Here is a 26,261-nt window from a genome sequence, read left to right as displayed (position 1 = left end):
CCCCCAGTGCGCATGCCCGGCGCGGCCGGAGCGCTCCCAAACACAGACCCGCTCCCGAAGGCCGCAGCCCGAGAAGTCCCGGAGAGCGGAGTCCGCGGAAAGGACGGCGAAGGAAAAGGAAGACATGGAGCAGGAATTCCAGACGAAGGGAACGGGGCGAGAGGAAAGAGGCAGCCGAGACAACACAGTGGTCGCCTCGGAATTCTCGACACTAAAGGTACTAATAACTGAAAGTTCTGAGCTCGCAGGGATGTTAATTTACTCTTGAGCTCCCTCCGCACGTCTCAGGCACTTGCCCAGTGTTGATGCTTAGTAAATGTTGGTAACCAAACCGTCGTGGAATTGTTTACTTACATGTATCTTTCCTCCTTTCCCTTTTCTTCCTTCTTGTCATTTGAGGAATAAACTATTGACTCCCTAGGTGTCAGAAATCGTGGTGCGCACAGGAGATATTCGTTTGAATTTGGCACAATCTCAGATTCCGGTGGAGGGGACAGATAAGTAAAGGAACATTTAAAGCTGGAGCCACTTTGCTGTACAGCAGTAATTAACACAACATCGTAAATCAACTAAACTTAAGTTAAAGAAAAGAGAGTGTTTCAATAACAAAGGTTACATGTGCCAAAAATCCGCTAAGCAGGTAATAAAAGGGGGAGTTTAAATGCCAAATAAATAAAATAAAATAAAATAAAAAATAAAGCTGAAGCCAGATGGTGTGTTTTCAGATCCTGGCTCCCCCTACTTAGAAGTTTCCAAGACCTGAAGCAAGCTGCTTAATCGCTCTGTACCTCAGTTTCCTCATCTGTTAAATGGGACTAAGATTGTTGTGAGGATTAAATGAATTAATGAATGTAGCCTACTTAGAACTGGGAGTCGTGTGTATTTGATATAAAAAGGTAACACCATGTGATAAGTGCAGGGTGGAGGGCAGCTACTGAGCTGTAGACCAAGAGCTTCTACCCAGCATAAGGTGGAAGGTGGGTTCCCACTAGACTAGAAATTTCTTGAGGTCAGAGGCATTCTTTAATCTGTGATCTCCAGCATCTAGCACAGTTCCTGACAGATAGTTAAGTGCCCCATAAGTGTTTGCTAAACGAATGACTTGAGATAAAGGATAATCTAGGAGAAGTCTCTAAAAGATTGGATTATGTTGCAGAATGGAGAATTTCCCAGAGTGGTTAAGTGACACCTTTACCAACCCCAGTCCCCTGAGAAGGCAAGCTCTGGAGACCAGAAATGGCTGGGTTTTTTTTTAAAAAAAGACATAACCCAGCATTTTAGGTCTGTTTAACATTCTGCTAAATGTTCTGTACACATTTTCTTATGTAAATCTTATATCAGAACTGAAAGATAGGTATTTTTCTGCCCAATCTACAGATCAGGAGAATAAATATTAGCAAGATTTACAAAAATTACCCGAGGTCCTGGCTAGGCAGGGGCAGAGGCAGGATTTGACCTCATAGCTGATTGATTTAGTAGGTGGATCGTTGGGAAGATTCTTGAAGGGTGACTAGATTTTCTAGAGCCAGAGGTGGGGTTGGGGGAGTGAAGGTGGGTGAGTCCGGGGGCAGGGGTGGTGTTGGCGGGCGCTGCAGGCTGAAGACCGAGCATGAACACAGCTATAGAGAGTCAGGCCCGTGACCCTGCCCTCCAGACACTTACAGTACCTGTGACTTGGCTTTTTACCCTGAGACTTAATCATTCACGCATTTTTTGAGCCTGTGCCTGGCAGGAGTACGTGCTGAGGAGAGAACTAAGTCTGAGGGGTCCTTACCTTGTGCTCCAGTGGCCCCCACGGAACCAGAATGCGTAAGTACTAACTTAGAAGGTGTATAACATGCTATGGAAGCGCAGAGAAAGAAGAAAAAAAAATAACTGGACTTGGTGTAAATCACAGGTGCTTTTTCACACATCTTCCTGTGAGGTAGACATTTCTAGAATACTTTACAGATGAGGATACAGAGGCTCAGAGAAGTTAAGTGACTTGCTCAAGGCCACCTCCTCAGGTGGCTCAGATGCAGGACTTCAGCCACCAAATCCTTAGCTTTGTCCATCAAGTCCTACTGTGGTGCACAGACACAGTTCCCAGCACAGAAATTCTAGTATTTCCATTTCCAGTCCTGTTTTTGTGTGTTTTTCTTGGGGCAAAATGGTGCTAGGGCAAAATAGGGTGTGGGCTTTGAGACTTTAAAATTAGGGCTGAGATATAGGCCGAAGGCCCAGGTGCGCTGGAGGAATGCTGAGAGGCCTTATTTGTCAAGGGGTATTTTGCCTTCCTTCTATTGTAAAATTTCTTCCCCAGAAATCTGTGAGGAAATGGCCACGTCCAATAGGGAATAATGGAAATGTTTTACACTGTCCAATATGGTAGCCACTAGCCACGTGTAGCTGTTGAGCACTTGAAGTGTGGCTAGCAAGGAACTGAATTTTCATTTATTTTAATTTAACTTGAATTTTAATAGCCAGGGAACTAGTGGCTACCATATTGGATAGCACGGGTGAAGATACAAAAATATGGTATCATCTAGTCTGGTGAGATTCTACATGTGGTCTGTGGACCTCAGCATTGCCATCACCAGCGAGCTTGTTAGGAATGCAAACTTTCTGGGTCTACCCCAAACCTTACAGAATCAGAAACTCCGAGGACTTGGATGTACTCTGCCACGCACTGGTCTAGCCCAACCCCTTCTTTTCCAGGTGAGGAGACCAATCCTCATCCCCTCTCCAAGGGATGATAAACCAGCTGTATTGAAGCCAAGTTAACTTTTCTAATGGGATTGAGGGCTTGGGGCAAATCCAACGGTCGCCACTCTAACCTACGATTTGCTAGGCGTTACAGCTTTCTGCATCTATCTCTCACGCCGGCATAGGCGTTCTCAGATCTTCAACGACAGGAGAGGCCAAATGGGAGGCAAGGAGAATGGTTAGGAGGCTGTCGGTCACCGAAAGGACAGTTGATGATGGCAGAACTGGGCAGTGCCAGTGAAAGTGGAGAGCAAAGGACAGATTCAAGAGCTAGAAGATAGATGTAGAAGGAACAGAGCTTGGGGGTTGATGAAGTTTGAGGGAAGACTTGGACCCGAGGTGGCGCTTTGGGTACTTGAAGTCCAGGCACAGGTGAGATTTGACAAGGGCAGGAGTGAGGGCAGGATGGGGCAGGGCCAGAGGGCAATCAGTGTGAAAGGGCCGGCAGATACTGTCACATTGTTTACAATGAGCAGTTTTGCTTTTGTTTTTAAACTAACCAACAGCAAAGGTAATTAAGAGGGAGCAGCTAGGGAAATAGTGAATCTAGGCTATGGGTGCCTTAGAGGTTAAAAGAAGGGATGTTTTCTGTCTTTCTTCCCTCCCTCCCTCCCTCCCTCCCTTCCTTCCTTCCTTCCTTCCTTCCTCCTTCCTTCCTTCCTTCTTCCTTCCTCCCTTCCTTCCTTCTTTTCTCCTTCCTTCCTTCCTTCTTCCTTTCTCCCTTCCTTCCTCCCTTCCTTCCTTCCTTCTTCCTCCCTCCCTTCCTTCTTCCTCCCTCCTCCCTCCCTTCATTTCTTCTCTTTTCTCTTTTATTCTTTCTTTCCTACTTTGTTTCCTTCCTCTCCACCACCCCCCCCCCCTTTACTTTTTTAAGATAGCAGAGACCTAAGGTTTTCATGTTGATGAGAAGGAGCTAGTAGAAAGGGAAAGCTTGAAGATGCAACAGAGAAAGGGGATAACCCTGAGAATGCTGTCAGGGATTCCATGCAGAGCTCCAGGAAATTGGAAACAAGGGGAGGGCTCCACCTCCACAGTGATGGGAGCAAAGTGTAAGGACAGAAGCAGACAACCTTATAAGGTATTTTTAGCAGGAAGTTGAAGGAGTTCATGCTCTGCTGAAGCCAAGGTCATCTGCTGAGAGTCAGGGGAGACGGTAGAAGTGGAGATTTGGTAGACATACCAGGCACTCAGTAAATATGACCCAGCGATTCCACTCCTGGGTGTACACCTGAAAAAAATGACAACACTAATTCAGAAAGGTACAAGCACCCCAATGTTCAGAGCAGTTTTATTTACAGTTGCTAAGGTATGGAAGCAACCTAAGTGTCCATCAACAGATGAATAGATAAAGAAGGTGCTGTGGATATGTACATGTATATATATATATATACACACACACATGCACAATGGAATACTACTCAGCCATAAAAATAATGAAATATTGCCATTTGCAGCAACATAGATGGACCTCGAGATTATCATACTAAGTGAAGTAAGTCAGAAAGAAAGACAAATACTGTATGATATCAGTTATATGTGGAATCTAAAAAATACAGCAAACTAGTGAATATAACAAACAAGAAGCAGACTCAGATACGGAGAACAAACTAGTGGCCACCAGTGGGGAGAGGGGAGGCCGTATAGGGGTGGAGGATTAAAAAAAGGGTTATTATGGGACTATAGGAAATCACGTGTGTGAAACTTTTGAAAACTGTAAAGCACTATAGAATTTAAACAGTTTTCATTAATAATAATAATAAAAAGATGGTTTCTAGCAGAGCTGCAATCCAAATTCTTGTCTTCTACTTTCTACGTCAGTACCCTTTTTAGGAAGGCGATGAGGCACGAGGACAAACACTTGGCGGGAAAGGAGTGTCGTAGAGATGGAAGGATGCAGAAAGAGGAGAGGTGGCACGGAGGAAGGAACAGACAAACCTGGACTGGAGCGAGTCCTGCATCCACCCTTATTAGCCTCACTGGCAAGCATCTTAACCCTTAGGATCCTCAGTTTCTCTGTTTGTAAACTGTGGGTAAACATACCTCCAATTCTGCTGTATTAGAGACAATGGACGTCAAGTCCCTGGTGCATTGAATCCATCTTCAGTGGTAACACAAACTTCCTAGCTTCACAGGGGCTGTTTCTAACCAAGTCTTAAAGCTCCCTACCCCAGTGACTAAAAATGGTTCTAAAATGACATCAAATGGAACAAAGCCGGGCGGCTGACTCTTTGTTCTGAGGTTTTGTTCAGAGTTTGACAAGCTTTCCAGAGAGCTCCCAAGAAGATGCTAGCCCACGAAAGTTGTCATTGGTCCAGATGCACGGATTCAGTCTCTCCACTTAGCAACAGTATTTGCCTCCTGCTTCAGAAAAGGAAACAAAAAAGTAAGCCTGCAGTTAAATACACCCACAAGGGCAAATCCCCATGAAAGCCTGTCAAAAAAGAGCTGTGGGAAAGATGAGCTATTGCTGTACGCCTGGGTGAACTCCAATGAGGAAGCCACAAAGGGGAGGGAGGATGGGCACAGGGGCTTGTCAGTTGCAGCCCCCCAAAGGGTTTCCCTCCTCCTGATTCCCACTGCCCCACGACTGCCCTCATTGTCATTGTTCCTGGACTATTTTAACTGCTTCCTAATTCATTCGCCTGTCCTGCCATTTCCAAGGGACTCTATACTATCCCTGTCAAATTAAACAACTGCCTTTTGGGGGGTGGCTGTTGACCTTTCATTGCAGGAGAAATCTTTCTAAAGCGTGGGTCTGATCTCATCACTCCTCTGCTTAAAAGCTGTCAGTGTACTTTGTCTGTATTATGCTCGAGGTTAGTGGTTTCCCCTGGGCACTGGTCACTTGCCTGCCTAGCTGTCTCCCGCATCACACTCTTGGAGGGAGGGCAGGGGCTGGGTCCTGGGCACTCAGGGGCCCCCACCACCTTATCAGAGCCATTGGATGCATCACTTTCTCTCAGTCACATTAATCTTCATTCAATTCCTCAAAAGCTTTCCCCCACTGCTGAGTCTTCTCACATCTTGTTTTCTTTGCTAGAACGTTAACCCTTTGACACCTCCCCTAGCAAATGCCTCACCCTTAGTTTGCACATTCTCCCCACCCCCCAGAAAGGCTTCTCTGAACCCCCAGATGAGGCTAGCGCCCCAGCCTCCTTCCCACGTGTTGTCTGATGAGCCCCACAACCTGGACTGATGCCCCCAGTAACCTTTCACCATCCATAGACACATTACATTATAAATAAATAGCATTTGAAAAAAAACTAAACTCTTTGCTATGTTGACTTCAAAATGTAAATTCTAAAGCAAAACATGACAACCCAAATTATAGAGGTAATAGTTTGTCTTAAATCTTTGAAGCACACCTTAACGCTGGATTTTGTTTTAATTCAGCATTATCAGATGATTAAGTTTAGCAACTTTTATTTTTCCTCCGACTGAATTTTATGATGAATGATACTAATGTTCTTAGTATTTCTTAAATATTGTAGGTTTACGTTAGTTTCATTTTGGGAAAAGAAAATCCATTTTATTCATTGTGTTATTGTGTTATTAATTGTGCTTTTATAAAATCCATTTGTATTAATTGTGTGGAAAGAAGACTCACGATCAGCAAACTTGAAACCTTTTGTTTTCTTTGTTAGGTAGTTACACATCATTTTTATAATGAAAAAGATAAATGACAATACCTTCCCCTAAAAGAAAAGAAAGTTGCCAAATATTGGAGGATAACCACGTTGGTTTCAGACTTCTGATACCAACAGTACAAAAGTATCATTAGACCTCTGAGAAATTTTGGACAATGAAAATTAAACAAGAAAACTGTTAATTTTTTGAAAAGGCTCATTTATATGGCTCAAAATTCAAAAGGCACCAGAGTAAACAGTGAAAAATGTCCCTCCCACGCCTGTCTCTCAGCAGTGAAGTCTAAAGTCGTCTCTGAAGCTCACGGGTTTTATATGGATTGTTGCAGAGATATTTTATGCACAAATAGTGCTCTATGTTATTTCCCCAAGCCTTGTTTGCACATGAATAATCATACTATTTCTCGATTTTTTTTTAACCTAGCAAAATATCTTGCAGATTGTTCCCTAACAGTGCAATAAAAGTTTTTTTCACTCTTTTTCATGTCTACACAGTGTTGCATGGTGTGTATGTACCATAAATCACCCATGCCCTCTCCAACTCTGGACACTTGGGTTATTTCCAATATTTTGCAACCATAAACAACACCAAACATAGAACAATCTCATTCAGCCTACCTTTCACCCAGGTATGTGTATATCTAAAAAATAAGTGGCTAGCAGTGAATTATGAGGCCAGAGGTGACTTTAATAGATATTGTCAAATTATCCTTTAAAGAAGTTGAATCAATTTACCTCCCCTTTAGCAAGGTGTGAAAACTATGATAAATCAATTTTCGCTTGGCCTTTACATTTGAACGGCTACATTTTATTCCACTTGAATTCTATACAAGCACAATGTAGTTTGTTTGCTAATGTGTTACTGATTGTTACATGTGTCCTACTTAGTTTGCTAATGTGTTACTGATTGTTACATGTGTCCTACTTAAATGTTCACCTTCCACGCACTACCCCCAGGAAATACATCAGTTGCACCAAATTTGTTTTGCCCCTCTCACTCTTTCCTTTGTTTATCTAATATTTGATACCCAGGCACTGCGATGCTGGCCGCCGGGTTGTAAGCCGACTTACCGTTTGCTGAAGTGTAGCATCTTGACTCTCCACCAGGTGGAGCAGTCTCACCTTAGGGAGCGCATTGAGTAGGGCCGCTGAATCTGGGGTGGTCAATATTCCTGGTGATACGCAGGTGGAGTGAAGTAGAGTGGAATGCGATTGGAGTTGAATTTAAGGTTTCAAAAGAGGATGTGGCACATCTAGTCCTCAGATGTATTAGTGATCCAGGTGACGTTTAGTATCTCTGGTCTGAACCACCTGTAGAAGCAAGTCAAGTCCTACAGTTAGGGGTTGATTTGTGTCCCCCAACCCTGCCTCCTTCCACATTCATACATTGAAGTTCCAACCCCCAGCACCTCAGAATGTGACCTTATTTGGGGACAGGGTCTTTACAGAGGCAATCGAACTAAAATGAGTTCGCTGAGGTGGGCCCTAATCCAATATGACTGGTGTCTTTATAAGAAAGGAAATTTTGGACACTGACACACAGAGAGGGAAGAGGATGTGAAGAGACAGGGAGAAGACAGGCATGCAAGTCGAAGAGAAAGGCCTGGGACAGACAGATCCTTCCCTTGCAGCCTTCAGAAGGAACCAGCCCCCTGACGCCTTGATCTGGGGCTTCTAGCCTCCAGAACTGTGGATGATACATTTCTGTTGTTTAAGCCCACCAGCCCGTGGCGCTGTGTTACGGCAGCCTGAGCAAACCAATATACCTACCCACTCACATTCTGGGAGAATTTAAGTAAGCTGGGTTTAAGCACTTACTAGGCTAGAGAAACATTTCCTCCACAGAAAGGGATAGCTAATAACAGAAACTGGGTTACAGTTTAGAGATATTTATTATAAGTGAATAAACTTGAAGTACCCTTAAGCCATTCAGAAATTGTCTTCACATAGAAACAAGCGGTACGCTGATAACAAATGACTCTACACTGCTTGACACGCACAAATGGCAGCTTTTAAAGGCTGCAGCCCATTCCACTCTACCGCATTTTAATTGGGCGCTGTGATGGATGTGAAAAGAGGAAGCTGTTTTGCTCAGGCACAAAGGAAGGAGATGGCATATCTACTGGTATGTGTGATGAGCAAAACAAATATACCTAAAGCTGAAAGTGTGTGAGAGGATGAGTTTGTGTCCGGGTGTAGTCATGTGAAAATGTGTGTATGTTACAAAGAGAAAGGTATGAGAAGAGCTGGATTTCCAAGAAAGAGAAATATGGTGTAAGCAGAATCTATGTACCAAGGGGAGAAATGTTTGTGTGACAAGGTGTGTGTGTGTGTGAGAGAGAGAGAGAGACATTCGGTGTTTGTTGGTGGAGAGAAACGTGTGAGAAGGAAACGTGTATGTATGTGAAGAAGAGTCACATGTATGTTTGAAGTGTGTGTGCATTTAAGGAGGCAGATATGTGTGTAAGGAATACGTGTGCGCAGCACATGCCTAGACGTGTAAGGGGGGGACGTATGTGTGAGGATGTGTGTGTGGGGAGAGAAGAATGTGTGTGTGTAAGCATGTGAGGAGAAGTACATGCGTGCGATTCTTTAGGATAATGCTGGTCAAAGAAGCAAATGTGCCCAGAAGCCGTGTCTAATTGCCTTCCTGACCCCGTGGCCTCTGCGAACCCTGCTTACTGAATGAACTTAGAGATTGACAGCTCCTTTGTAGGTCTGAGGTTGGCCACCACAGTTTTTTAGTTCAGTCCCACGTTTGTCAACAACATTTTAAACTAGCTTGATTCCCCTCATTTAAGAAAATATCTTGAAATTACTTTTTCAAGTTTTGGTTCAAGTTCAGTAAAGACATAAAATGAGTGGGTCAGGTTCGGTTCAGGAAGAAAAAAGCTAATCATTCGTATTTGTGTGCTGGTGTTTAAATCAATGAACTGGGAGCAGAGAGAGGATTCATCCAGCAGGAAAATAAGACACAACTTTTTCACTGAATTTCATTTCTTGTCTTATTAATCCTTAATTGATAGGCGTCTGTGCATTTCTAAAATTTATCATAGATTAAAAAATGGGATTAAATGGTTTCCCCAGAGTCACTGTATCAATTAGCTAAGGCACGGGCCAGCTTCCTAAGAATTTTTCCCTAGCAGGAACCACATATTCACTTTGATTCTTCTGGTGAATCAAATTATATTTTTGTCTTTATTAAAAGTGACTTCCTTTTTAATGTTGGGTTTCAAGGAAAGGAATTAATTTTTGGAATGACTTTCATATAATGGGGGTTAAGCAGGCTAACTATGGCCCATGGGCCAAATCTGTTCAGCTATTTAGTTTTTTTTTTTTTTTTTTTTTTGGAGGGGGGTATCCTTTTTTATGGCCCATGAGGTAAGAATGGTTTTCATATTTTTAAAAATATTTATACTTTAATATAAATGGTTATACATTTATACTTTAAATGGTTATATAAGTACTTTTATAATCGAATAGTGTGGTTTTGCCTCTTGGCTGGCAAAGCCTAAAATATTTCTTTTAAACCTTTAAGAAAAAGTTTGCTGACCCTGTTCTGTAGGATTTTATTTGCTTGATAAAGTGTAAGCTGTCAAAATGTAAGGGAAAAAAAAAGTAAGTACAGTGATTATTGGTCTAGCAATTGCAGTAAGTAATCTAAACCATAGAACCAACGTATTGGTGAACGTGAATTCAACACAGCTATTCTGTACATGTGTTTACTGGAGTGGTTGAAAAACTGTGTATTCCCTAGAAACACAAATTCAGTCAAGAATGTTCACTGCAGTCTTGTTTCTAATCATGAAAAACAGATCAACTCCAAGGTCCATCAACAGAAGAATGTCTGTACAAGTTGTGCCATTCGTACGATGGAATACTATTTAGCAGTTAAAATGAATAACCTAGGGCTATATGTATGACGAGATGGCTCTTACAAACATCATATTGAGCAAAACAACATAAAACAAATGACTGGGTTACAGAACAAAACGCAGAATATGATAACACACAGAAAGTGGTAATATTGGAAAACATGCTATAGTTCAACTCAGGCATACGTAGTAACATGAACACATGCATATGTAGTAATAGTATGAAAACTTGATGGGATGTTTTAGGAAAGTACTGGGGGTTGGGTGGGCGGTGGTGGGGGAAGAATTGAGATCAGGGAGGGCTTTCCGGGGGCTTTAACTGTATCGCGATATTTATTTCCTACATGAATATCTGAAGTAAGTATGGCAAGAGGTTAGGATTGGCTGGTTCTTGGGCACACAGAGAGGGGCTCGTGAAGTTACTTTCTCTTGTGTGCGTTTGAAATATTTCATTATAAGACAAGGAAAATGATGGTACTGCCAATCAGAGTACAGGAAATCTACGGAGATTGATTCTGGCAACGTTTTTACCCAGGACCTGTTGTGTGCGGGCACTTGTTGGGGACCAGACCCTCATTCCCTCATTTCCTCATTTAACCGCCCAGCTCACTTAACTGTGACTGTCTCCCCCATCCTCAAGGACACTGTCAGACTGGCCCAAGGCCAGAAGGCGAGTCATGGGGGGTGAGTGGCGGTGAGGGCGCCGGGCTGGTCGCCCGATTCCAGCTCTGCGCCTCGCAGGTTCCTGAAATCACAGGGGCTCCTCTCTTGCTTAAAAAAAAAGAAAGAAATACTCCTGCCCTGGGCTCATTGCTTGCTCGGTCTACCTGTGCACCAGCCTCCTGCGAGGTCTGCAAAGATTTATCGGAGATTCTTTGGTTCGTTCCGTTCCTCAAGGATTCTTCCCGACACTGGGGCCAGGGAGAGTTGGCTGGGTTCCCCCCGCAGGTGCCCACCGTTCCTGAATCTTTCTCCTCTGTTGGCCTCAGACAGGCTCCCTGGTGGGACACTGGCAGACCCCAGCTGCTGGGGACCCGGGTCCCCCTATCACCCCCTTGCTTGAGCCGGTCCGCTGGGGGCCGGAGAAGGGCGCCCCGCCGACGCGGCCCTCCACAGGGCTCAGCCCGTGCGTCCAGGGGTGGGCGTTCCGGGGCCCTTGGCGTGGAGCCTTTGGGAAGCCTGGGCTGCGCTCCTGCTGCCTCGCAGACCTGCCTTGTCCCCTCTGGGCGTCTGCGTCCCAAGCGACAAAATGACCTCTGTTCTCCGAGGGTTCTTCCAACGTCTGTCCAGACTCCCTTCCCCGCTGAGTCTCCGTTGGCTGGAGGGGCTCCCCGCGTGGCCCTGCGGGAAGGTGGGGAGGTGTGCCAGGGGGTGGGACAGGGAAGCTGGGGGAGGAATCCCTCGGGGAGATCAGAGAAGACAGCGACGTTTCCCGAGAGCAGGCGACGCCCCGAGGCCGGTGCCACGCCCTTCGGGTGAGGAGGTCGGACTTTGGCGAGGGGGGGCGCAGGGGCAGGGAGAGGGGGCCGGGCACGCGGAGCGAAAACCCAGGCCGGCGGGCGGGCGCGGGGCTCGGCTCTGGCCCTCGAGCCTCCTCCCCTCGCCCGACGCCGCCCGGTCCGGCCCCGGCGCCGCCCTCGCCGCGACCCTTCCTCAGCGGGGTCCCGGGTCGACCGAGCCCACCGCCGGACCTTCTCCGCGGTCGGCCGGAAGACCCGGAGAAGCGGACTCCAGGGGGCGGCCGGGGTCAGGGGTCAGTCCCGGGCGCGGGCCGCGCTCCGCGCTCCTCAGATCCGGGCTTTGCCGCGCACCTCCCGGCCGGCCGAGCCCGGGAGCTGGGGGAGTGAGCGCGCGGGCGGCTGGGCCGGCCCTCCGACGGCGGCGAGCGCACCGGAGCGGGGCCGCGGCGGCGCGAGGACAAAGGGCCGAGGTAGGAGCGGCCGCCCGGCGCGCCGGGGGAACGCCTCGCAGCGCAGCGCGCGGGGAAGCGCGGCCCGGGGAGCGCGCGGGCGGACGTGGGTACTTTTTTGGTCGGGACCCGCCGGGAGGCTACGGAAGTGTCGGGGTTCAGCCTCGAGGGCGCGTGGGGGTGTGGGTACCGCTGCCTCGTGTGCGTGCGCGCATGGGAGTGTGTGTGTGTGAGTGTGAAAGAGAGAGAAAAAGAGGGGCCGGCAGAGTTGGATTTAGATGGACTTAGAGCGCGCGCTGAGCTCTTGGCACATGGTGAGCGCTCCGTAGGTGAGAGCTAATAAAAATGACAATGATGGTAATAATCATTGTTTTGAGGGTGTGCACGCGTGCGTGCATGCGTGTCCATGCCTGTGTGTTTAGAGAAGCTGGAGCCGGTGGTGGCGGCCCCAACTCCCCAGCACTTGGAACACGGGAGAAAATGGGGCTTCTTTCCAGAACCGCCCTGGGACTGTCTCTGAGGGGCTCCGCCCCTTGGGAAGGCTGGTTCGGGGAGGAGGAGGCTTAGTAGCTGGATCCCAGTTTTGGGTCTTGGGAACAAAGGCTGCTTCCCTGAAGTCCAAGAAGGTGCGTGTGTGTGTGTGTGTGTGTGTGTGTGTGTGTGTGTGGCCGCCAGGGCGCCAGGCGGGGTGGAGGCGATGATGGCCATTCATGGAGAAGGCTCTTGGGCCATTTTGCTGTCAAGCCTCTTTTGATCCCTGGTCATGAAGACCAGCCAAAAAAAAAAAAAAAGAGGAACTACTTAATCTGTATACTGAAGCTTTTCTTTAAGAAAGTTTTATTATAGAGGTAAGTGTTACTCAGGACTTGGAAGATTTTTTTAGTATCTCTTTTAAACAATATGTGCATTTTAACTTGATAAAAACTTTTATTCCTAGCGAGAGCATTTTAATTTCTCCGATTAACACTGCGTGTTAGACATGGGGAAAGGTGGAGGTCTGGGACGGTTCTGAACTTCATCTTACCTAAAGCGTTGTTTTAATGTCACGGGGTTTGCAGCACTTTGTAGGAAAACACTCCTGGAAGTTTTAAAGGCCAATTAGACTCCTACCCCTGTCTTAGAATGTCTTAAATCTCCGGGCAGATTTGAAGAATTCCTTATATGCAATCCATTGCTTCGAGAGTACTGTTTCTGGGTTTGCTCAGGAAAGTTTGTTTCTAGGAAACAAAAATCAGATTAAAAATGTGAAACAATGAAATGAAACACAGGTGAGGAGATGTTTCTACAAGTCTGTTCATACTGAAATCTGGTTCATTTAAAGTTTGCATTGTGATCTGTGAAATTTTCCATCCCCACAGCAGTGGATGAGGTGGTCTGCTGTTCATTCTGGAGCAATTTTTTTTTTTTTTAATTTAAGTATAGTTGATGTACAATATTATATAAGTTACAGGTGTACAATGTGTTGATTCATAATTTTTAAAGGTTATACTTCATTTATAGTTATTATAAAATATTGGGTATATTCCCTGAGTTGTACAATATATCCTTGTAGCTTATTTTATACCTAATAGTTTGTATCTCTTAATCCCCTACCCCTATTGTGCCCCTCCCCCCACGACTCTCCCCACTGGTAACCACTAGTTTGTTCTCTATATCTGCGAGTCTGCTTCTTGTTTGTTATGTTCACTAGTTTGTTGTATTTTTTTTAGAGTCCACATATAACTGATATCATACAGTATTTGTCTTTCTCTGTCTGACTTATTTCACTTAGCGTAACACCCTCCAAGTCCATCCATGTTACTGCAAATGGCAAAATTTCATTCTTTTTTACGGATGAGTAGTACTCCATTGTGTGTGTGTGTGTGTGTGTGTGTGTGTGTGTATACCACATCTTCTTTATCTGTTCATCTGTGGATGGACACTTAGGTTGCTTCCATGTCTTGGCTATTGTAACTAATGCTGCTATGAACATTGGGTGCGTGTATCTTTTAGAATTAGTGTTTTCTGGAACAAGTATTCTTTAAAGAATAAGAAGTAAGTTCAGGTTGAAGTTGAAATTCCATCCTAGCCTTTCTTGTTATTGATTAACAAATGGCTTATTTGTGGTTTAAGATGTTTTTAATCCGTGAAAGTAGCCACTTGCACCAATACGTGTAATCTTTTAGTGGGTGGGTAATTTGAAGCTACACTTTAATATCTGTATTTTTGTCTTGTCATTTTTAATAGGAGAGTTTATAATGTAGAGCCTGTCTAAAGGTTTCTATGCTTAGTATAAAGTTGGTTCATTTGGTAAGCAAGTGACTGAGCTCCTGTGGCATTACAGATGTTCATGCTGCTACTACCGTTTTATTTGATGTCAGAAAACCCCATTTTAAGAAAATCGTGTCTAGTTTGTGGATTCAACATTTGAATTACTTAGTGATTCCAGAGTGTTCGGAGGCAATCTCAAAGGAGAGCTAATAAAAGGTTCATTCATTCAGAATGAAAAGAAGATAGACTATAACTTAGAGAGGCAGACCCCCTGCACCCCGTGCCATGCCCAAGCACAGTGCTCAGAAATGAGCGGGACCAGGACATTTAAACAAAGGCTGTGATATGGACCCTTCATGCATTAAGTGGGTCAAGGGAGCTTGCTTTTAATAATCGACATTTCCCTGTCCAGCATGCTTCAGCGGTTCTGTTCTGTTTCCCCTAGGAAGCCTCTAGGGCTTTTGTGGGAGTAACTGACCATTGGGGCTGGCGGAGGGCAGCTCATGGAGCTCTGATCTGGCCATTGCAGAGGGTCCGTAGACCTCTAATCCCTTCAAAGGATTCCGGTTAATCTCTGCAGTTTGTACACTGCTTAATGGGCACGCTTGTCTTTTTGGTTCAGTTTCTGAATATACAGATAAATTATAGTACTTTAAAGCTAATTGCCCTTAAAAACAAAAACAACAGAATGAGGAAGACTGTTGTAGAAGTTATATCTGTGACATAAAATTTAAAAACCTGCAGAAGAGTTAAAAAAAAAAGAAGGAAAACTGGAAATCTATGATCCAGATATAATTACTGTTAATACTTTGGCATGTTCTGGTCTTAAAATTAAGTTCTATATGCTTCTAAACATTGGCCAAAATTATATATATATAAAATATATGTCATTTTGTATCTTTTAAATATAAAAGTTGTATTATGAATATACTTACTATTTTGTTGGGTTTTTTTTTTGAAGGCAAAAAGAAAACTTTTATTTTGGCATTAATCGCATCAATTTGTTTACATTTATGACATGTTACATATATTATTATTCAAACAACTAACAAAGTCATCAATTTGGCTTTTATTTTCAAGTTCCTATTTGTTCAAAAGACACCTGTGACTTGAAGATTCTTTTAAAATGAATATTCTCTTCACCAAAATAAAAAGTTGACATTTAACAAGTATTACATTTTACACCTGTAAGTTTTTAAAGTACTGCAGAACTGTACAACTACATACAACATGTATATGGTTTGCTGTCTTCCTAGATATGAACTGCTGTAAAATGACATAAAATTCAAATTATTTACCTTGTCCACACTTAACTTGTGAGTCTGTCAAATAGCAGTTATTGAGTGTCCAGTAATTAGAGAAGAAAGTAAAAGGAGGACATGAAGATGCTCTTCCCCTTAGGAACTCACTTGTTATAAAGCTAACATACGCCCATAAAGTAACAAAGCAATACTGGGTCGTGTTACCTGGTAACAGAAGTAGATGTTCAGGTAACTATCACTATATGGAATAGATGTGTCCTAAGTTAACAGCAACATCTTATTTGTTAAGTCCAAATCCTCAGTTAATTAAAATTTTATACTATATCAGCAATCTATTTCCACAATAAATTAATTTTGGTTGAAAGAGGTTAAAATGTAAGTTTCTTCTATTGCATGCTTGAGAGAACAGTTCCCAGTGAAGAATAAATAAGGGGGGGAGGGGAATAAATAAGGGAACAATGGCAACAATAAGCCGGTCAATACAGCAGACACTATTAGAGGATTTTCAAACCTCCTTGCCCAGTAACCCTAAATTTAAAAGCAGCAGCAACTGAACAGGTAAAAAGAAAAACGCAGAGGAGTAGGACTGGGAATTCACAGGATGTATGTCTTCTCTGAGCAGCCGTAGCAGCAGCACATAAAAGCAACCTTCATGTTAGCACAGTGAAGCTCAAGGAGCAACTCCATCCTTGACGCTGCAACAAGATTCCTCGGAACCTGAATAAAATCTTCCACAAATTCCAAAAAACCTCTAGCCCTTTTTACAGCATCAGCACTCTCTCCGTAGATTTTAAATGTTCCAGTATCTTCATCCAGCTCAATAGCTGTAACTCCAGGAACCTTTCTAGCTTGCTGTATGTTACTGCCGTGTGTTCCTGTTGGCAGGCCCATCCAATGTCCTCTCACAACAAATTCCGCATGAAAAGCTGCTGCAAGTTGTTTTGTGCATTCTAAATGCTTAGTGGCCTCTTCATTTCTAGACATAAGCATCAACTTCGTACGAATACCTCGCAAATGCACGTCACTCAGAATGTTTACCCTCTTCACGGTTGCTTCACCGGCAGACAGTATCATTAGCTGTGTGGTTTCTGGATGGTAAAAGTTTCTGCCTGCTCCTACTGCTTTCTTAAAATCTTTATGTGCATTTTCACTAGCGCACGTCTCTCTCAAATCCTCAGGAACATCCACTGTGCATTTAAAGAAGGTATTTTTTTGGACAGTTTTATTTTAATTGACAGGCCGAAGTCATTCCAATGGGACCATTTCATTGTAAGTGGCATTGCAAGCAGCATATTGAATGACATAAAATCCTCCTTTCATCATTCGAAGTTTAGCCAACCACCATCCGCATGGTTCTTGATCATTTGCTCTTGAATACACCTGTGCTTCATCTCCTTCACTAATTTATTTATTTATTATTTTTTTTGCGGTACGCGGGCCTCTCACTGCTGTGGCCCCTCCCGTTGTGGAGCACAGGCTCCAGACGCGCAGGCTCAGCGGCCATGGCTCACGGGCCCAGCCGCTCCGCGGCATGTGGGATCTTCCCGGACCGGGGCACGAACCCGTGTCCCCTGCATCGGCAGGCGGACTCTCAACCACTGCGCCACCAGGGAAACCTCAATAATTTCTTTTTTTTATATCAGGTGGTTGTGGTAATCTAACTTCATTAAATGGAACCTGGCGTTCCGGTTGCCAGTTGTTCTCAAAAACAACTGTGAGGGCTTCCCTGGTGGCGCAGTGGCTGAGAATCTGCCCGCTAATGCAGAGGACACGGGTTCGAGTCCTGGTCCGGGAGGATCCCACATGCCGCGGGGCAACTAGGCCCGTGAGCCACAACTACTGAGCCTGTGCGTCTGGAGCCTGTGCTCCGCAGCAAGAGAGGCCGCAATAGTAAGAGGCCCACGCACTGCGATGATGAGTGGCCCCCGCTCGCCGCAACTAGAGAAAGCCCTCGCACAGAAACGAAGACCCAACACAGCAAAAAAATAATTAATAAACTCCTACCCCCAACGTCTTAAAAAAAAAAAACAACAACTGTGAGGGAGTCTTCATGAACATCTTTGATAATCCCTTGTCGAAAGCCCCGTTGGAGCCGAGAATCTCCACCGTCACCTCCGCCATGTTGGAACTGCAAAGCGATATTGTCATTTTAAATTACAATTTTGTGTTCTCTTGTGTGGATAAATTATAATTTAACTATTACCCTAGCAGACTCTTGGCCTTTTCCTTTTATTTGTGCTTTTGATGTTCTTTTCACTTTGATAAAACATCACTGATTGATGCTAATACACATTTCTGAAACTTGACCACCCTTAGAAAACGGCACAAAAAGTTTTACTTCAAGGATATACAGTGGGAAAAGATGCAGCCTTGCCTTAGCCCTCTCAGTCTCTTAGCCCCTTCTTCATTATCTTTTATGCCATTTATTTGTCTCTGTAACACAATAATTTGCATTTTCTTTACACCACCAAATTATGGGCTTCTTGAGGACAGCAATTTGTGCCTTAATTTTGTTTGACTCCCTCTAGTGGCCAGCCAAGACTTGGCATGTCACAGATGTTCAAAATATTCCTTTGGTGGGCAGGGGGGAGTATATTTCAGGGGCTGTGTGGGAACCCAGGTCCTCTCAGAGATGTGCAATGACAAATCTTGATCTAACTGACTCCCATTACCCTTTCATAGTGGAAAACTTCAAACGTCTACAAAAGTGGAAAGGTCATATGCTGAGCTTCTGTGTGATCTCATCCAGTTCAACAACTGTGAACACTATCAATTTTGCCTCTTCTTCCTCCTCCCTCCCCGCCCTGCAACCCTCCTGGATTACCCTGAAGTAAATCCAAGACATTACAGCATTTCATACCCTTGGATTTTTGATGATGAGTTTACCTCCGAATCCACCGAAAAGGGCATGTTTTCAGGAAGGTGGGCTTGCTGGGAAGCTGTGTAACAGACATGCCAGTGACCTGCCTACCTTGTTCTGCCTTGACCTTGAGCAGGTTGGCTCTCTGGCTCACCTATCTGTCACCTGAGGAGCTTGGCCTAGGTAATCCATGAGCTTCCTTCCAACTTGTACTTTGTTCCAGCTCAGGTCTGCCTTGTAGTCTAGTGTGGTAGTTCTCAAATTGTTGTTGCTGGGCCAGCAGCTTCGGCAGCACCAGGGACCTTGCACAAAATGCAGATTCTCAGGCCCCATACCCAGCCCTACTCAGAAGCTCTGGGAAGGGGTAGATTTGCCAATAATTTGTGGTTTAATAAGCCCTCCAGGTGATTCTGATGAACAGTCAAGCTTGAGAACCACTAATCTGTGAAAGTAGACAAGAGGTCTATAAGCTCTTAAAAAAAAAAAAAACGAACAGGGGACTTCCTTGGTGGTCCAGTGGTAAAGAATCCGCCTTACAATTCAGGGGACAACGGTTCGATCCCTGGTCAGGGAACTAAGATCCTATGTGTGGCAGGGCAACTAAGCCCGCATGCCACAAGTACTGAGCTCACGCGCTGCAAACTGTAGAGCCCGTGCGCCCTGGAGCCTGCGCGCCACAACTAGAGAGAGAAAACCCACACGCCACAACTAGAGAGAAGCCCTCATGCTGCAATGAAGATCCCGCGTGCCGCAAATAAGACCCGACACAGCCAAAAAATAAATAAATTTTAAAAAAAAAGGAAATCCTACTGGAAATTGTGCATTTACCCATCATCGAGTTCGATAAGTCAGTACAATGTCAGGTTCTTCCCTTTGTGCAGAATGAGACCAATGGTGGAGTGACTGTGAGATCTTTTGTTGATCAGGAACTCTGATTGATAGTTACAGTTCTTGACTCAAAAAGATTTGGGAAAGAAATGATTAGATAAAATGTTTCTGAACTGAAGTATATGTAGGCAATTTTCATTAAAAACAAAAAAAAGAAAAGGTCGAGAACCACTTCATGGGACACACCACATTTGTCATTACATATTTATTTGTTTGATGGCTTATCTCCCCCGTGGCACATGGTAAGTGCTGTGAAGGGTCAAGTCTGCTTTACTCACCGTCCTGCCCCGGCACCCAGGACAATGGCTGGTCAATAGTATGTGTTTAGTAAATATTTGAGGAATGAATGAGCTTTGTTCTTTAGGGAACTTACAGAACTCTGGACAGAGCCAAGCCTAATACTGCTAGAAACAATTAGAGAACAATTAAGGGTTCTATTTTGAGGTCTTGACTACAATGTAGGAGAATTTGAGCCAAAAGTTCAGTTAGTTTTATATTTGTCACATAAAAGTATCTATTATGTGCTTAGCAGTATCTTGGCCTCTGGGGAGAAGTATGGAAGGCAATACAAGAAAAGAGTAAAACAAGGAGCTCGTGCTAATACGACTATTTCATTGGTTGGTAACTACCTTGCATTCCAGTGCTTTCAGGCATAAGAGTTAGCCAAATAATAATAATTATTAGAGCCACCGCAATCCTTGGGCATCTACCACGTAAAAAGTATTTTATGAGAATCGCCTAAATATCTGTTCCCTGACATGAGCTTATTGGTAAATTTTGAAATTTTGTATTTTAACAAAATAAAAGCTCATTGATACCTTCATTTGTAAAAATTAAAAACGAGGTTAGAAAGTTGTTTCCAAAATTTAAACAGCTGCAGACATCATGGTCTGTAAAGGTAACACGAGTTTTAGCATCATTTATTTAATACATACCTATCTATTGAGTATGTACCATGTGCCAAGTACTTGTCTAAGTGCTGGAGATACAGCAGTGAACAAATCAGGCAATTCCTGCCCTCCTGGAACTTACATTCTAGCGGTAAGATTGGCAGTGAACCTCTGTGCTGTAAGTGATTTTCATTTTCATAGAAAATGTGGTAAAGATTCTGTTATCTAAGATCACAGTCTGGCCATCTATAAGCTGTAATATGTTACAATCCATGGAGACCAAGCAGACAGGTGTGGGCATTCCTGCTAACCCCTCTGAGCTGTGAGATGCCCACTCTTTCCTCCTGATACCTTTCCTACCCTATGTGACACATGCATTGGGGGTGGGGAGTGCCAGGGTCGATCCATTACCAAGGCTTAAAGTATTTATGATTTTTAAAGTAAGATGCATAATAAGAAAGATCCAATATTGCCTTCTTGCACTGCCCTGTATTAGCTTGGGCTGTCATAACAAAATACCATAGACCAAGCAGCTTAAGCAGCAGAAATTTATTTCTCACAATTCTGGAGGCTAGAAATTCAAGATCAAGTTTCTGGTTGATTTGGTTTCTGGTGAAAAGCTCTCTTCCTGGCTTGCAGGTGGCCACATTCTTGCTGTATCCTCACATGGCCATTCCTCACCTCCTCCCATAGGAGTGTGGAGAGAGGGAGAGAGAGAGAGAAAGAGAAAGAGAGACGGAGCCTTCTACTGTCTCTTGTAATAAGGACATTAACTCTGTTGATCAGGGCCCCACCCTTATGACCTCACTTACAACACACTGGGAGTTAGGGCTTCAACATACGAACTTTGGGGGGACACAAGTCTTCGGTCTATGGCACACTCCAAAGATTGCCCCCTTAGGTGAGCATTCTCAGTTTTGGAGCCTGCAGTTTTAGGGTTGGTTTGCAAGAGCACACAGGGGCTCCCAGCACTGGTTTGGGGGGTTTAGAGGAGGAACGAGACTCTTCTTCTGAAGTGTGTGAGGCTGGAGCACACATAGGTGACACCATTATTGTCGGTAATCTTTTTTGTACCTGGCAGGGAGACTGAGTGTGTATACCCCCGTGCAACCCCAGGGCAACACATGACAGGGTACTTACCTGTAGGTGTTTGTGGGTTGTTGGTAGACAGTTCTGGACTGGAAACAGCACACAAAAATTGCTAAGTCCTTCAGAGGGCAAGTTCTTCTGGATTTGAGCCATCAGATGAATTCCCTGCCATGCTAATAAGATCTACCACCATTATTCACACATTTCTTAAATGTCCTGGTTTATTTTGATGTTGAGGGCACACGTATAGACCACCCTTTACAAAGGATTCCGTTTGGCCCTCTCTGCTTCTGGCTTGACAAAGGATTCTGTTCATTTCCTGTGCCTCTGCTTCCTGCTGACATTCTTGTCTTCTGTTAGACTTGAATGTGACTCAATTTAGGAGTAATATATCACGAGACCCATCTGGACCTTGGATTTACTAGGGCTTCCTTGCTCTTTGGAGTCCATCATTCCCATGTTTTAGATTGAGAAGGTGTCACAGAACTGGTCAATCGCAAAAGTGGGACCTGATCCTCAAACTCTATCTCCTAGGTAGTGAGGGATGATCTGTGTGCATTTCTGTGCCTTTCTCTTCACCCACATTCACTCTGAAGGTGATTCTGCAGGTGGCCATTCTATTGCATTGCTTTTGCAGTTTTGCCACCCAAGGGTGAGCCTGTGAGTCAGGGGTTAGAAATAAGAAAATGGAAGCCCAAAGAGGAAACCTGGGAACAGATTTGAGTAGCTAATTCTGGCGCATCTAGTAAGATTTAAAAATTAAATACCATTTAACTACTTGAAGGCATTTGAATAACAGGGTCCTGCAAAGTTAGTGACCTTCATTATAGGCTCCACTGAGTTTGGTTGTATTTTCACATTGTAAGAGTTTCACAGAGTTTTCATTTCAGTAGTGTAAATTTTTTCAGTTGTGATAGGAATATAACTTTGCAGTTATTTAGTTAGGTACATGGAAGTAAAACCCAGTTCCTCCTCTCTTATGATTTTGAGTGGAGTAAAGGCAATGGGAACTAACATTTCATGGCTGTTCTGGCCAGGTTCTGAGTTGGACTGATAGCACCTATGAGGTGTAGCTATTATCATTTCCATTTTATATGTGGGAAAAGCAAAGTCCAGAGAAGTTCAGGAACTTGATCCAGGTCATGTAGAGGTGAGATGCTGTACCAGATGTGAAGGCACATCTGTCTGACCACAAAGCTATACAACTGTGAAGCCAAATCTTAGCCCCACGCAAAAAGTCTCTGTCCATTCTGTCACCTGTCCAAACTGTCATCTGTTTCAAATTAATTCCTACTTGTACTTTTCATTTGTCTGTCATTCAGTCTCCCTTCTCTTAGCCCTGACCCCAGGGCTGGTCAGAGTAACAGCCATATCTCAGGATAAACATTCTGCCTTTATCCTTTCTATCATCTTCCCTGTTTCTTTCTGAGAACCTGCATTTTTTCACAGGCTTTTATGGGGTGTTAGCCTAAAAGAAAATCTTCATTTGGCCCTCTCTTTTGCTAAGATATTTGTTGGTTTTGTCCAGAGAATTAGGCATTATGATTTCTGTAGCTCTAAGATACCTTTGCCTGACTGTATCCAGGACGCTGGCTTGATTTTACTTTCATCTTCTAATTACAATCTTTCTTCTGTTCATTCATGGCTGTTCACAGCATCTCTTAGATGCGAGTAGAGGAGAGAGATTCTTGGTTGAACAGAAAACCAGAACTACTATGAGCTCACATCTCTGAAGTTTAAATTGTCTTCCCAAAATGTTAGTTTGAGAGCAAATTCAGTCAGTGTGCTTGATCAATAACTCCATATTAAATGCTCACTGTGTCATTGTACATCGTATTGCATTAGGTGTGGCAAGGGACACCCAGGGGCAGTGCGGACCTTGCTTTCAAGGGGTAGTTTGTAAACTATAGACATATGAAGTATTGCTGCTATCCTTACTAATGGCTACAGACATGATACAAGTTTAGAAAAAGTAGTATTTGGGCTGGTGTGTTTGTGGACAGAGAGGAAGTGAATCTGATTGACAGCAGATGAGAGGAGAAAGGAGCAGGTAGACTTTGACCTAAGCTCGGTTATCTTACATGGGCCATATCACTAATCCTTACTCAGTGAGGTGGAGGGTTGGACCCATTGTAGACATGAGGACATGAAGGTGTGGAAAAGCCAGTGGACTTGCTCAAGGTTACATGGGCAACAAGTGGTGGAAAATCCATTTTTATCTGACTCCAAAGTGGGAGTGAGGCCTGCACAGAGCCAGGCTGATGAGATGGGCTTGTGTATGTGTGTGGGGTGTGGTCTGAGGGCACCCCAACACCAAGCCACTTCCCCCGACTTCTTACCACACAGACTGCGAAGACTTTAGCGTTTTAAGATACCTTCAGGATTCTTGGGTCCCACCCAGACCTTATGAATTAGAATCTTTGATGCATCTGCATTTCAAAAGCCCTCCAAGGGAGTCTTATGCATGCTGCAGGGTAAGAAGCACTGCTCTGTGGAGCTGCTCTGTCACTGCCCTGGCAAGAGGCCACTGGAAGGGCTCTTTGGTCTAGAAAGCTGGAGTCCATCCTGACACAGCTTCCTTAGTCAGACTTGCCTTTAGATGATGATGATCCTGCATCTGTTTACATGGCAGTGACCTGAGTGGTTAAGCTAATGAGAGTGTACTTAAGAGCTGGTATCTGGAGTCATGCAGACCCAGGGTCACATGTGGACTCGGCTATACTTGGGCAAGTGACCTAATCTTCTCTAGGTCTGTTTCTTCATCTATAAAATGGGGTCAGTGATAATAAACACCTAGTAGAGCAGTGGCAAGAATTCAGCGTGTTACATGTCAGGTGTTAGAATGTTGCCTTCTACATAGAAAGAGCCCAAACGCCTTCCCCTCCCCCTCCTTCTCCTGCTACTATTACTACTCCTCCCCATCTCCCACCACTTCTTCCCCTTCCTCGCCATCGTGATGACGATGATGATATTATCACCCACATCCTGTCTCTGGGTCTTAACACAGTGGTGCTCACTTCCCACCGCTGTCCACACCTCTTGCTCAGTTCCTACGGTGATGATGCCGGGTCATCCTGTGACCTCTAGGCTCCCCCCATGTGACACGGATCCACTTGATGGGGAACTGGGCCTGTACCATCGTCTGCTCATCTCACTTATTTTTCTTTAGCGCTGCTGCCTGTGAGCGGTGTTCTTTGAGCGTCGTAACTGCGAAGCAGTTGGTAGTTTCGCACAACTGGCTGCCGTGGTTTGTGAAGCTCCTACGTCGTGCCAGCATTTCACATCATCCCTGAGCCTCAGCACAGCCTCAGGATGTAGAGTCTGTGATACACATTCTACAGCTATGTAAACTGACGCCCAGAGGATTACCTGCTGGGAAGCACCATAGGAGATTGCTATTTTTGTAGCTCGAAATAGTATAATGGCCACTTCGAATGGTTTAACCTAATACTTTCATCATACCGCATAAATGTTTTTCACACACTAAAAGAATGGTCCTGGGAGTCCCCTGGCGGTCCAGTGCTTAGGACTTGGCGCTTTCACTGCCGAGGGCCCGGGTTCAATTCCTGATGGGGAACTAAGATCCTACAAGCCATGCGGCTCGGCCAAAAAGGATATTTCCTTATTTCTTCTAACCAGAATATTACCTGAAAGGACACATTAAAAAAATTGTGGTCATGCACTTTTCCAGGCATTTCACAATGTAACTCAGTCCTCACAACAGCCTTATGAGGTGGGTGCTGTTATCGGCGCCCTCATTTTACAGATGCGGAGCCGAGGCACAGAGACGTTAAGGAGCTTGTCCAAGGCCACACGCCAAGAGGTGGAGAGACACAACATGGACACAAGCAGTCTGGGCCCGGAGCCTGGGCTCTAAGCCTCCTGAATCTTGGGGTAAGGGGCTTTTTCTCGAGTAAGCAGCATTTTTGCTGCTGTGGACTTTGGACAAGTGGGGGCAGGAAGGGCACGGGCCTCTGTGAGCACCTCTGTGAACCTGTGTTAGGTGCTCTGTGTACCCTCTCATCTAACTTTAGCAGGAGACTTGTGATGTTTTCCTCACCTCCCATTCTACAGGTGAGGAAAACCAGCTGGATTTCAAGCCTCCTGGTGTCTGACTGCAGAGCTCTGTCTGTCCTTATGCTGGGTGCTGCTTCCCTCTCCTTTCACTCCTCCTGTGGTGGAATTACCGCTGCGACCGTTGTCAGGAATCCGGTTTCTCAACCTCCTGCTCTTTGCTCTGTTGAGACCCAGCCCTGGCCACTGCGCTGCTCTTAACTCTCAGACTGGGATTCGGGTCGCCAATGGGGTCTTCTTTAAATGATTGGATCATCATGGTAGGGCACAAAAGTGCCTTGTTGGGATTTTATACGGATTTGGGTTCATTTACACGGGTGAAAATGAATAGAATCAGACGGGGCCCTTGGACGTGCCCTTCTAATCCCCATTAACACTGGATAAAGCCTGCAAATTCCCAGAGAGATTTCTCACGTGGAGACAATGGTAAGAAGCAGCAGTGCGTCTTCTCCAGCCTGTGGCCACACTCGAATGTCTTACTAACAAAGCAGGTGGTCTGGACAAGAGCTTTTTCTCCTGCTCAGGTAGCAGTGTTATGGCAACTTGCTAGCAAGACTATCTTTTGAAAAATGCTGAGAGATATTATTTATTTTTAATTAACATTTTAATTTTGAGGTATTGATAGATTCACATGCAGTTGTAAGAAATAATACAGAGCTCTCATGTGCCTTCTACTCAGTTTCTCCCAAGGGTAACATCTTGAAACTCTATAGTACGATATCACAACACTGATACAGTCAAGATACAGAATTGTTCCATCACCACAACCATCCCT

At 44.6% G+C, this 26,261-nt stretch overlaps 1 protein-coding gene, 1 long non-coding RNA gene and 1 pseudogene across 8 annotated transcripts in view; 2 read left to right on the top strand and 1 right to left on the bottom strand.

Moving 5' to 3' along the window:
* Nucleotides 1-43: 43 nt before the first annotated feature.
* On the top strand, nucleotides 44-6,868 carry LOC117307808 (uncharacterized). The gene is made up of 2 exons (XR_012325816.1): nucleotides 44-217; nucleotides 4,564-6,868. It is a non-coding gene; the product is annotated as an uncharacterized lncRNA (long non-coding RNA).
* A 4,596-nt stretch (nucleotides 6,869-11,464) lies between these two features.
* GREB1 (growth regulating estrogen receptor binding 1) overlaps nucleotides 11,465-26,261 on the top strand; it is a 134,136-nt gene continuing 119,339 nt past the window's right edge. For 2 of the 7 annotated variants that reach the window (XM_073791583.1, XM_073791582.1), the window contains exon 1: nucleotides 11,912-12,194. Coding sequence is in view for 2 of the 7 variants with exons in the window: in XM_073791588.1 (XP_073647689.1) it covers nucleotides 11,514-12,194 (681 nt within the window). In the remaining 5 variants the exon portion in view is untranslated. Of the gene's footprint in view, nucleotides 12,195-26,261 lie in introns of all 7 variants that reach the window. The other 5 variants (XM_073791585.1, XM_033838004.2, XM_073791588.1 and 2 more) reach the window with 4 other exon arrangements.
* Nucleotides 16,280-17,806, bottom strand: LOC109551105 (RNA-binding protein FXR1 pseudogene; annotated as a pseudogene).

The sequence above is a fragment of the Tursiops truncatus genome, chromosome 14, assembly GCF_011762595.2.
Source record: "Tursiops truncatus isolate mTurTru1 chromosome 14, mTurTru1.mat.Y, whole genome shotgun sequence".
NCBI lineage: Eukaryota > Metazoa > Chordata > Mammalia > Artiodactyla > Delphinidae > Tursiops > Tursiops truncatus.
This window is presented reverse-complemented; position numbering and strand designations above follow the sequence as displayed.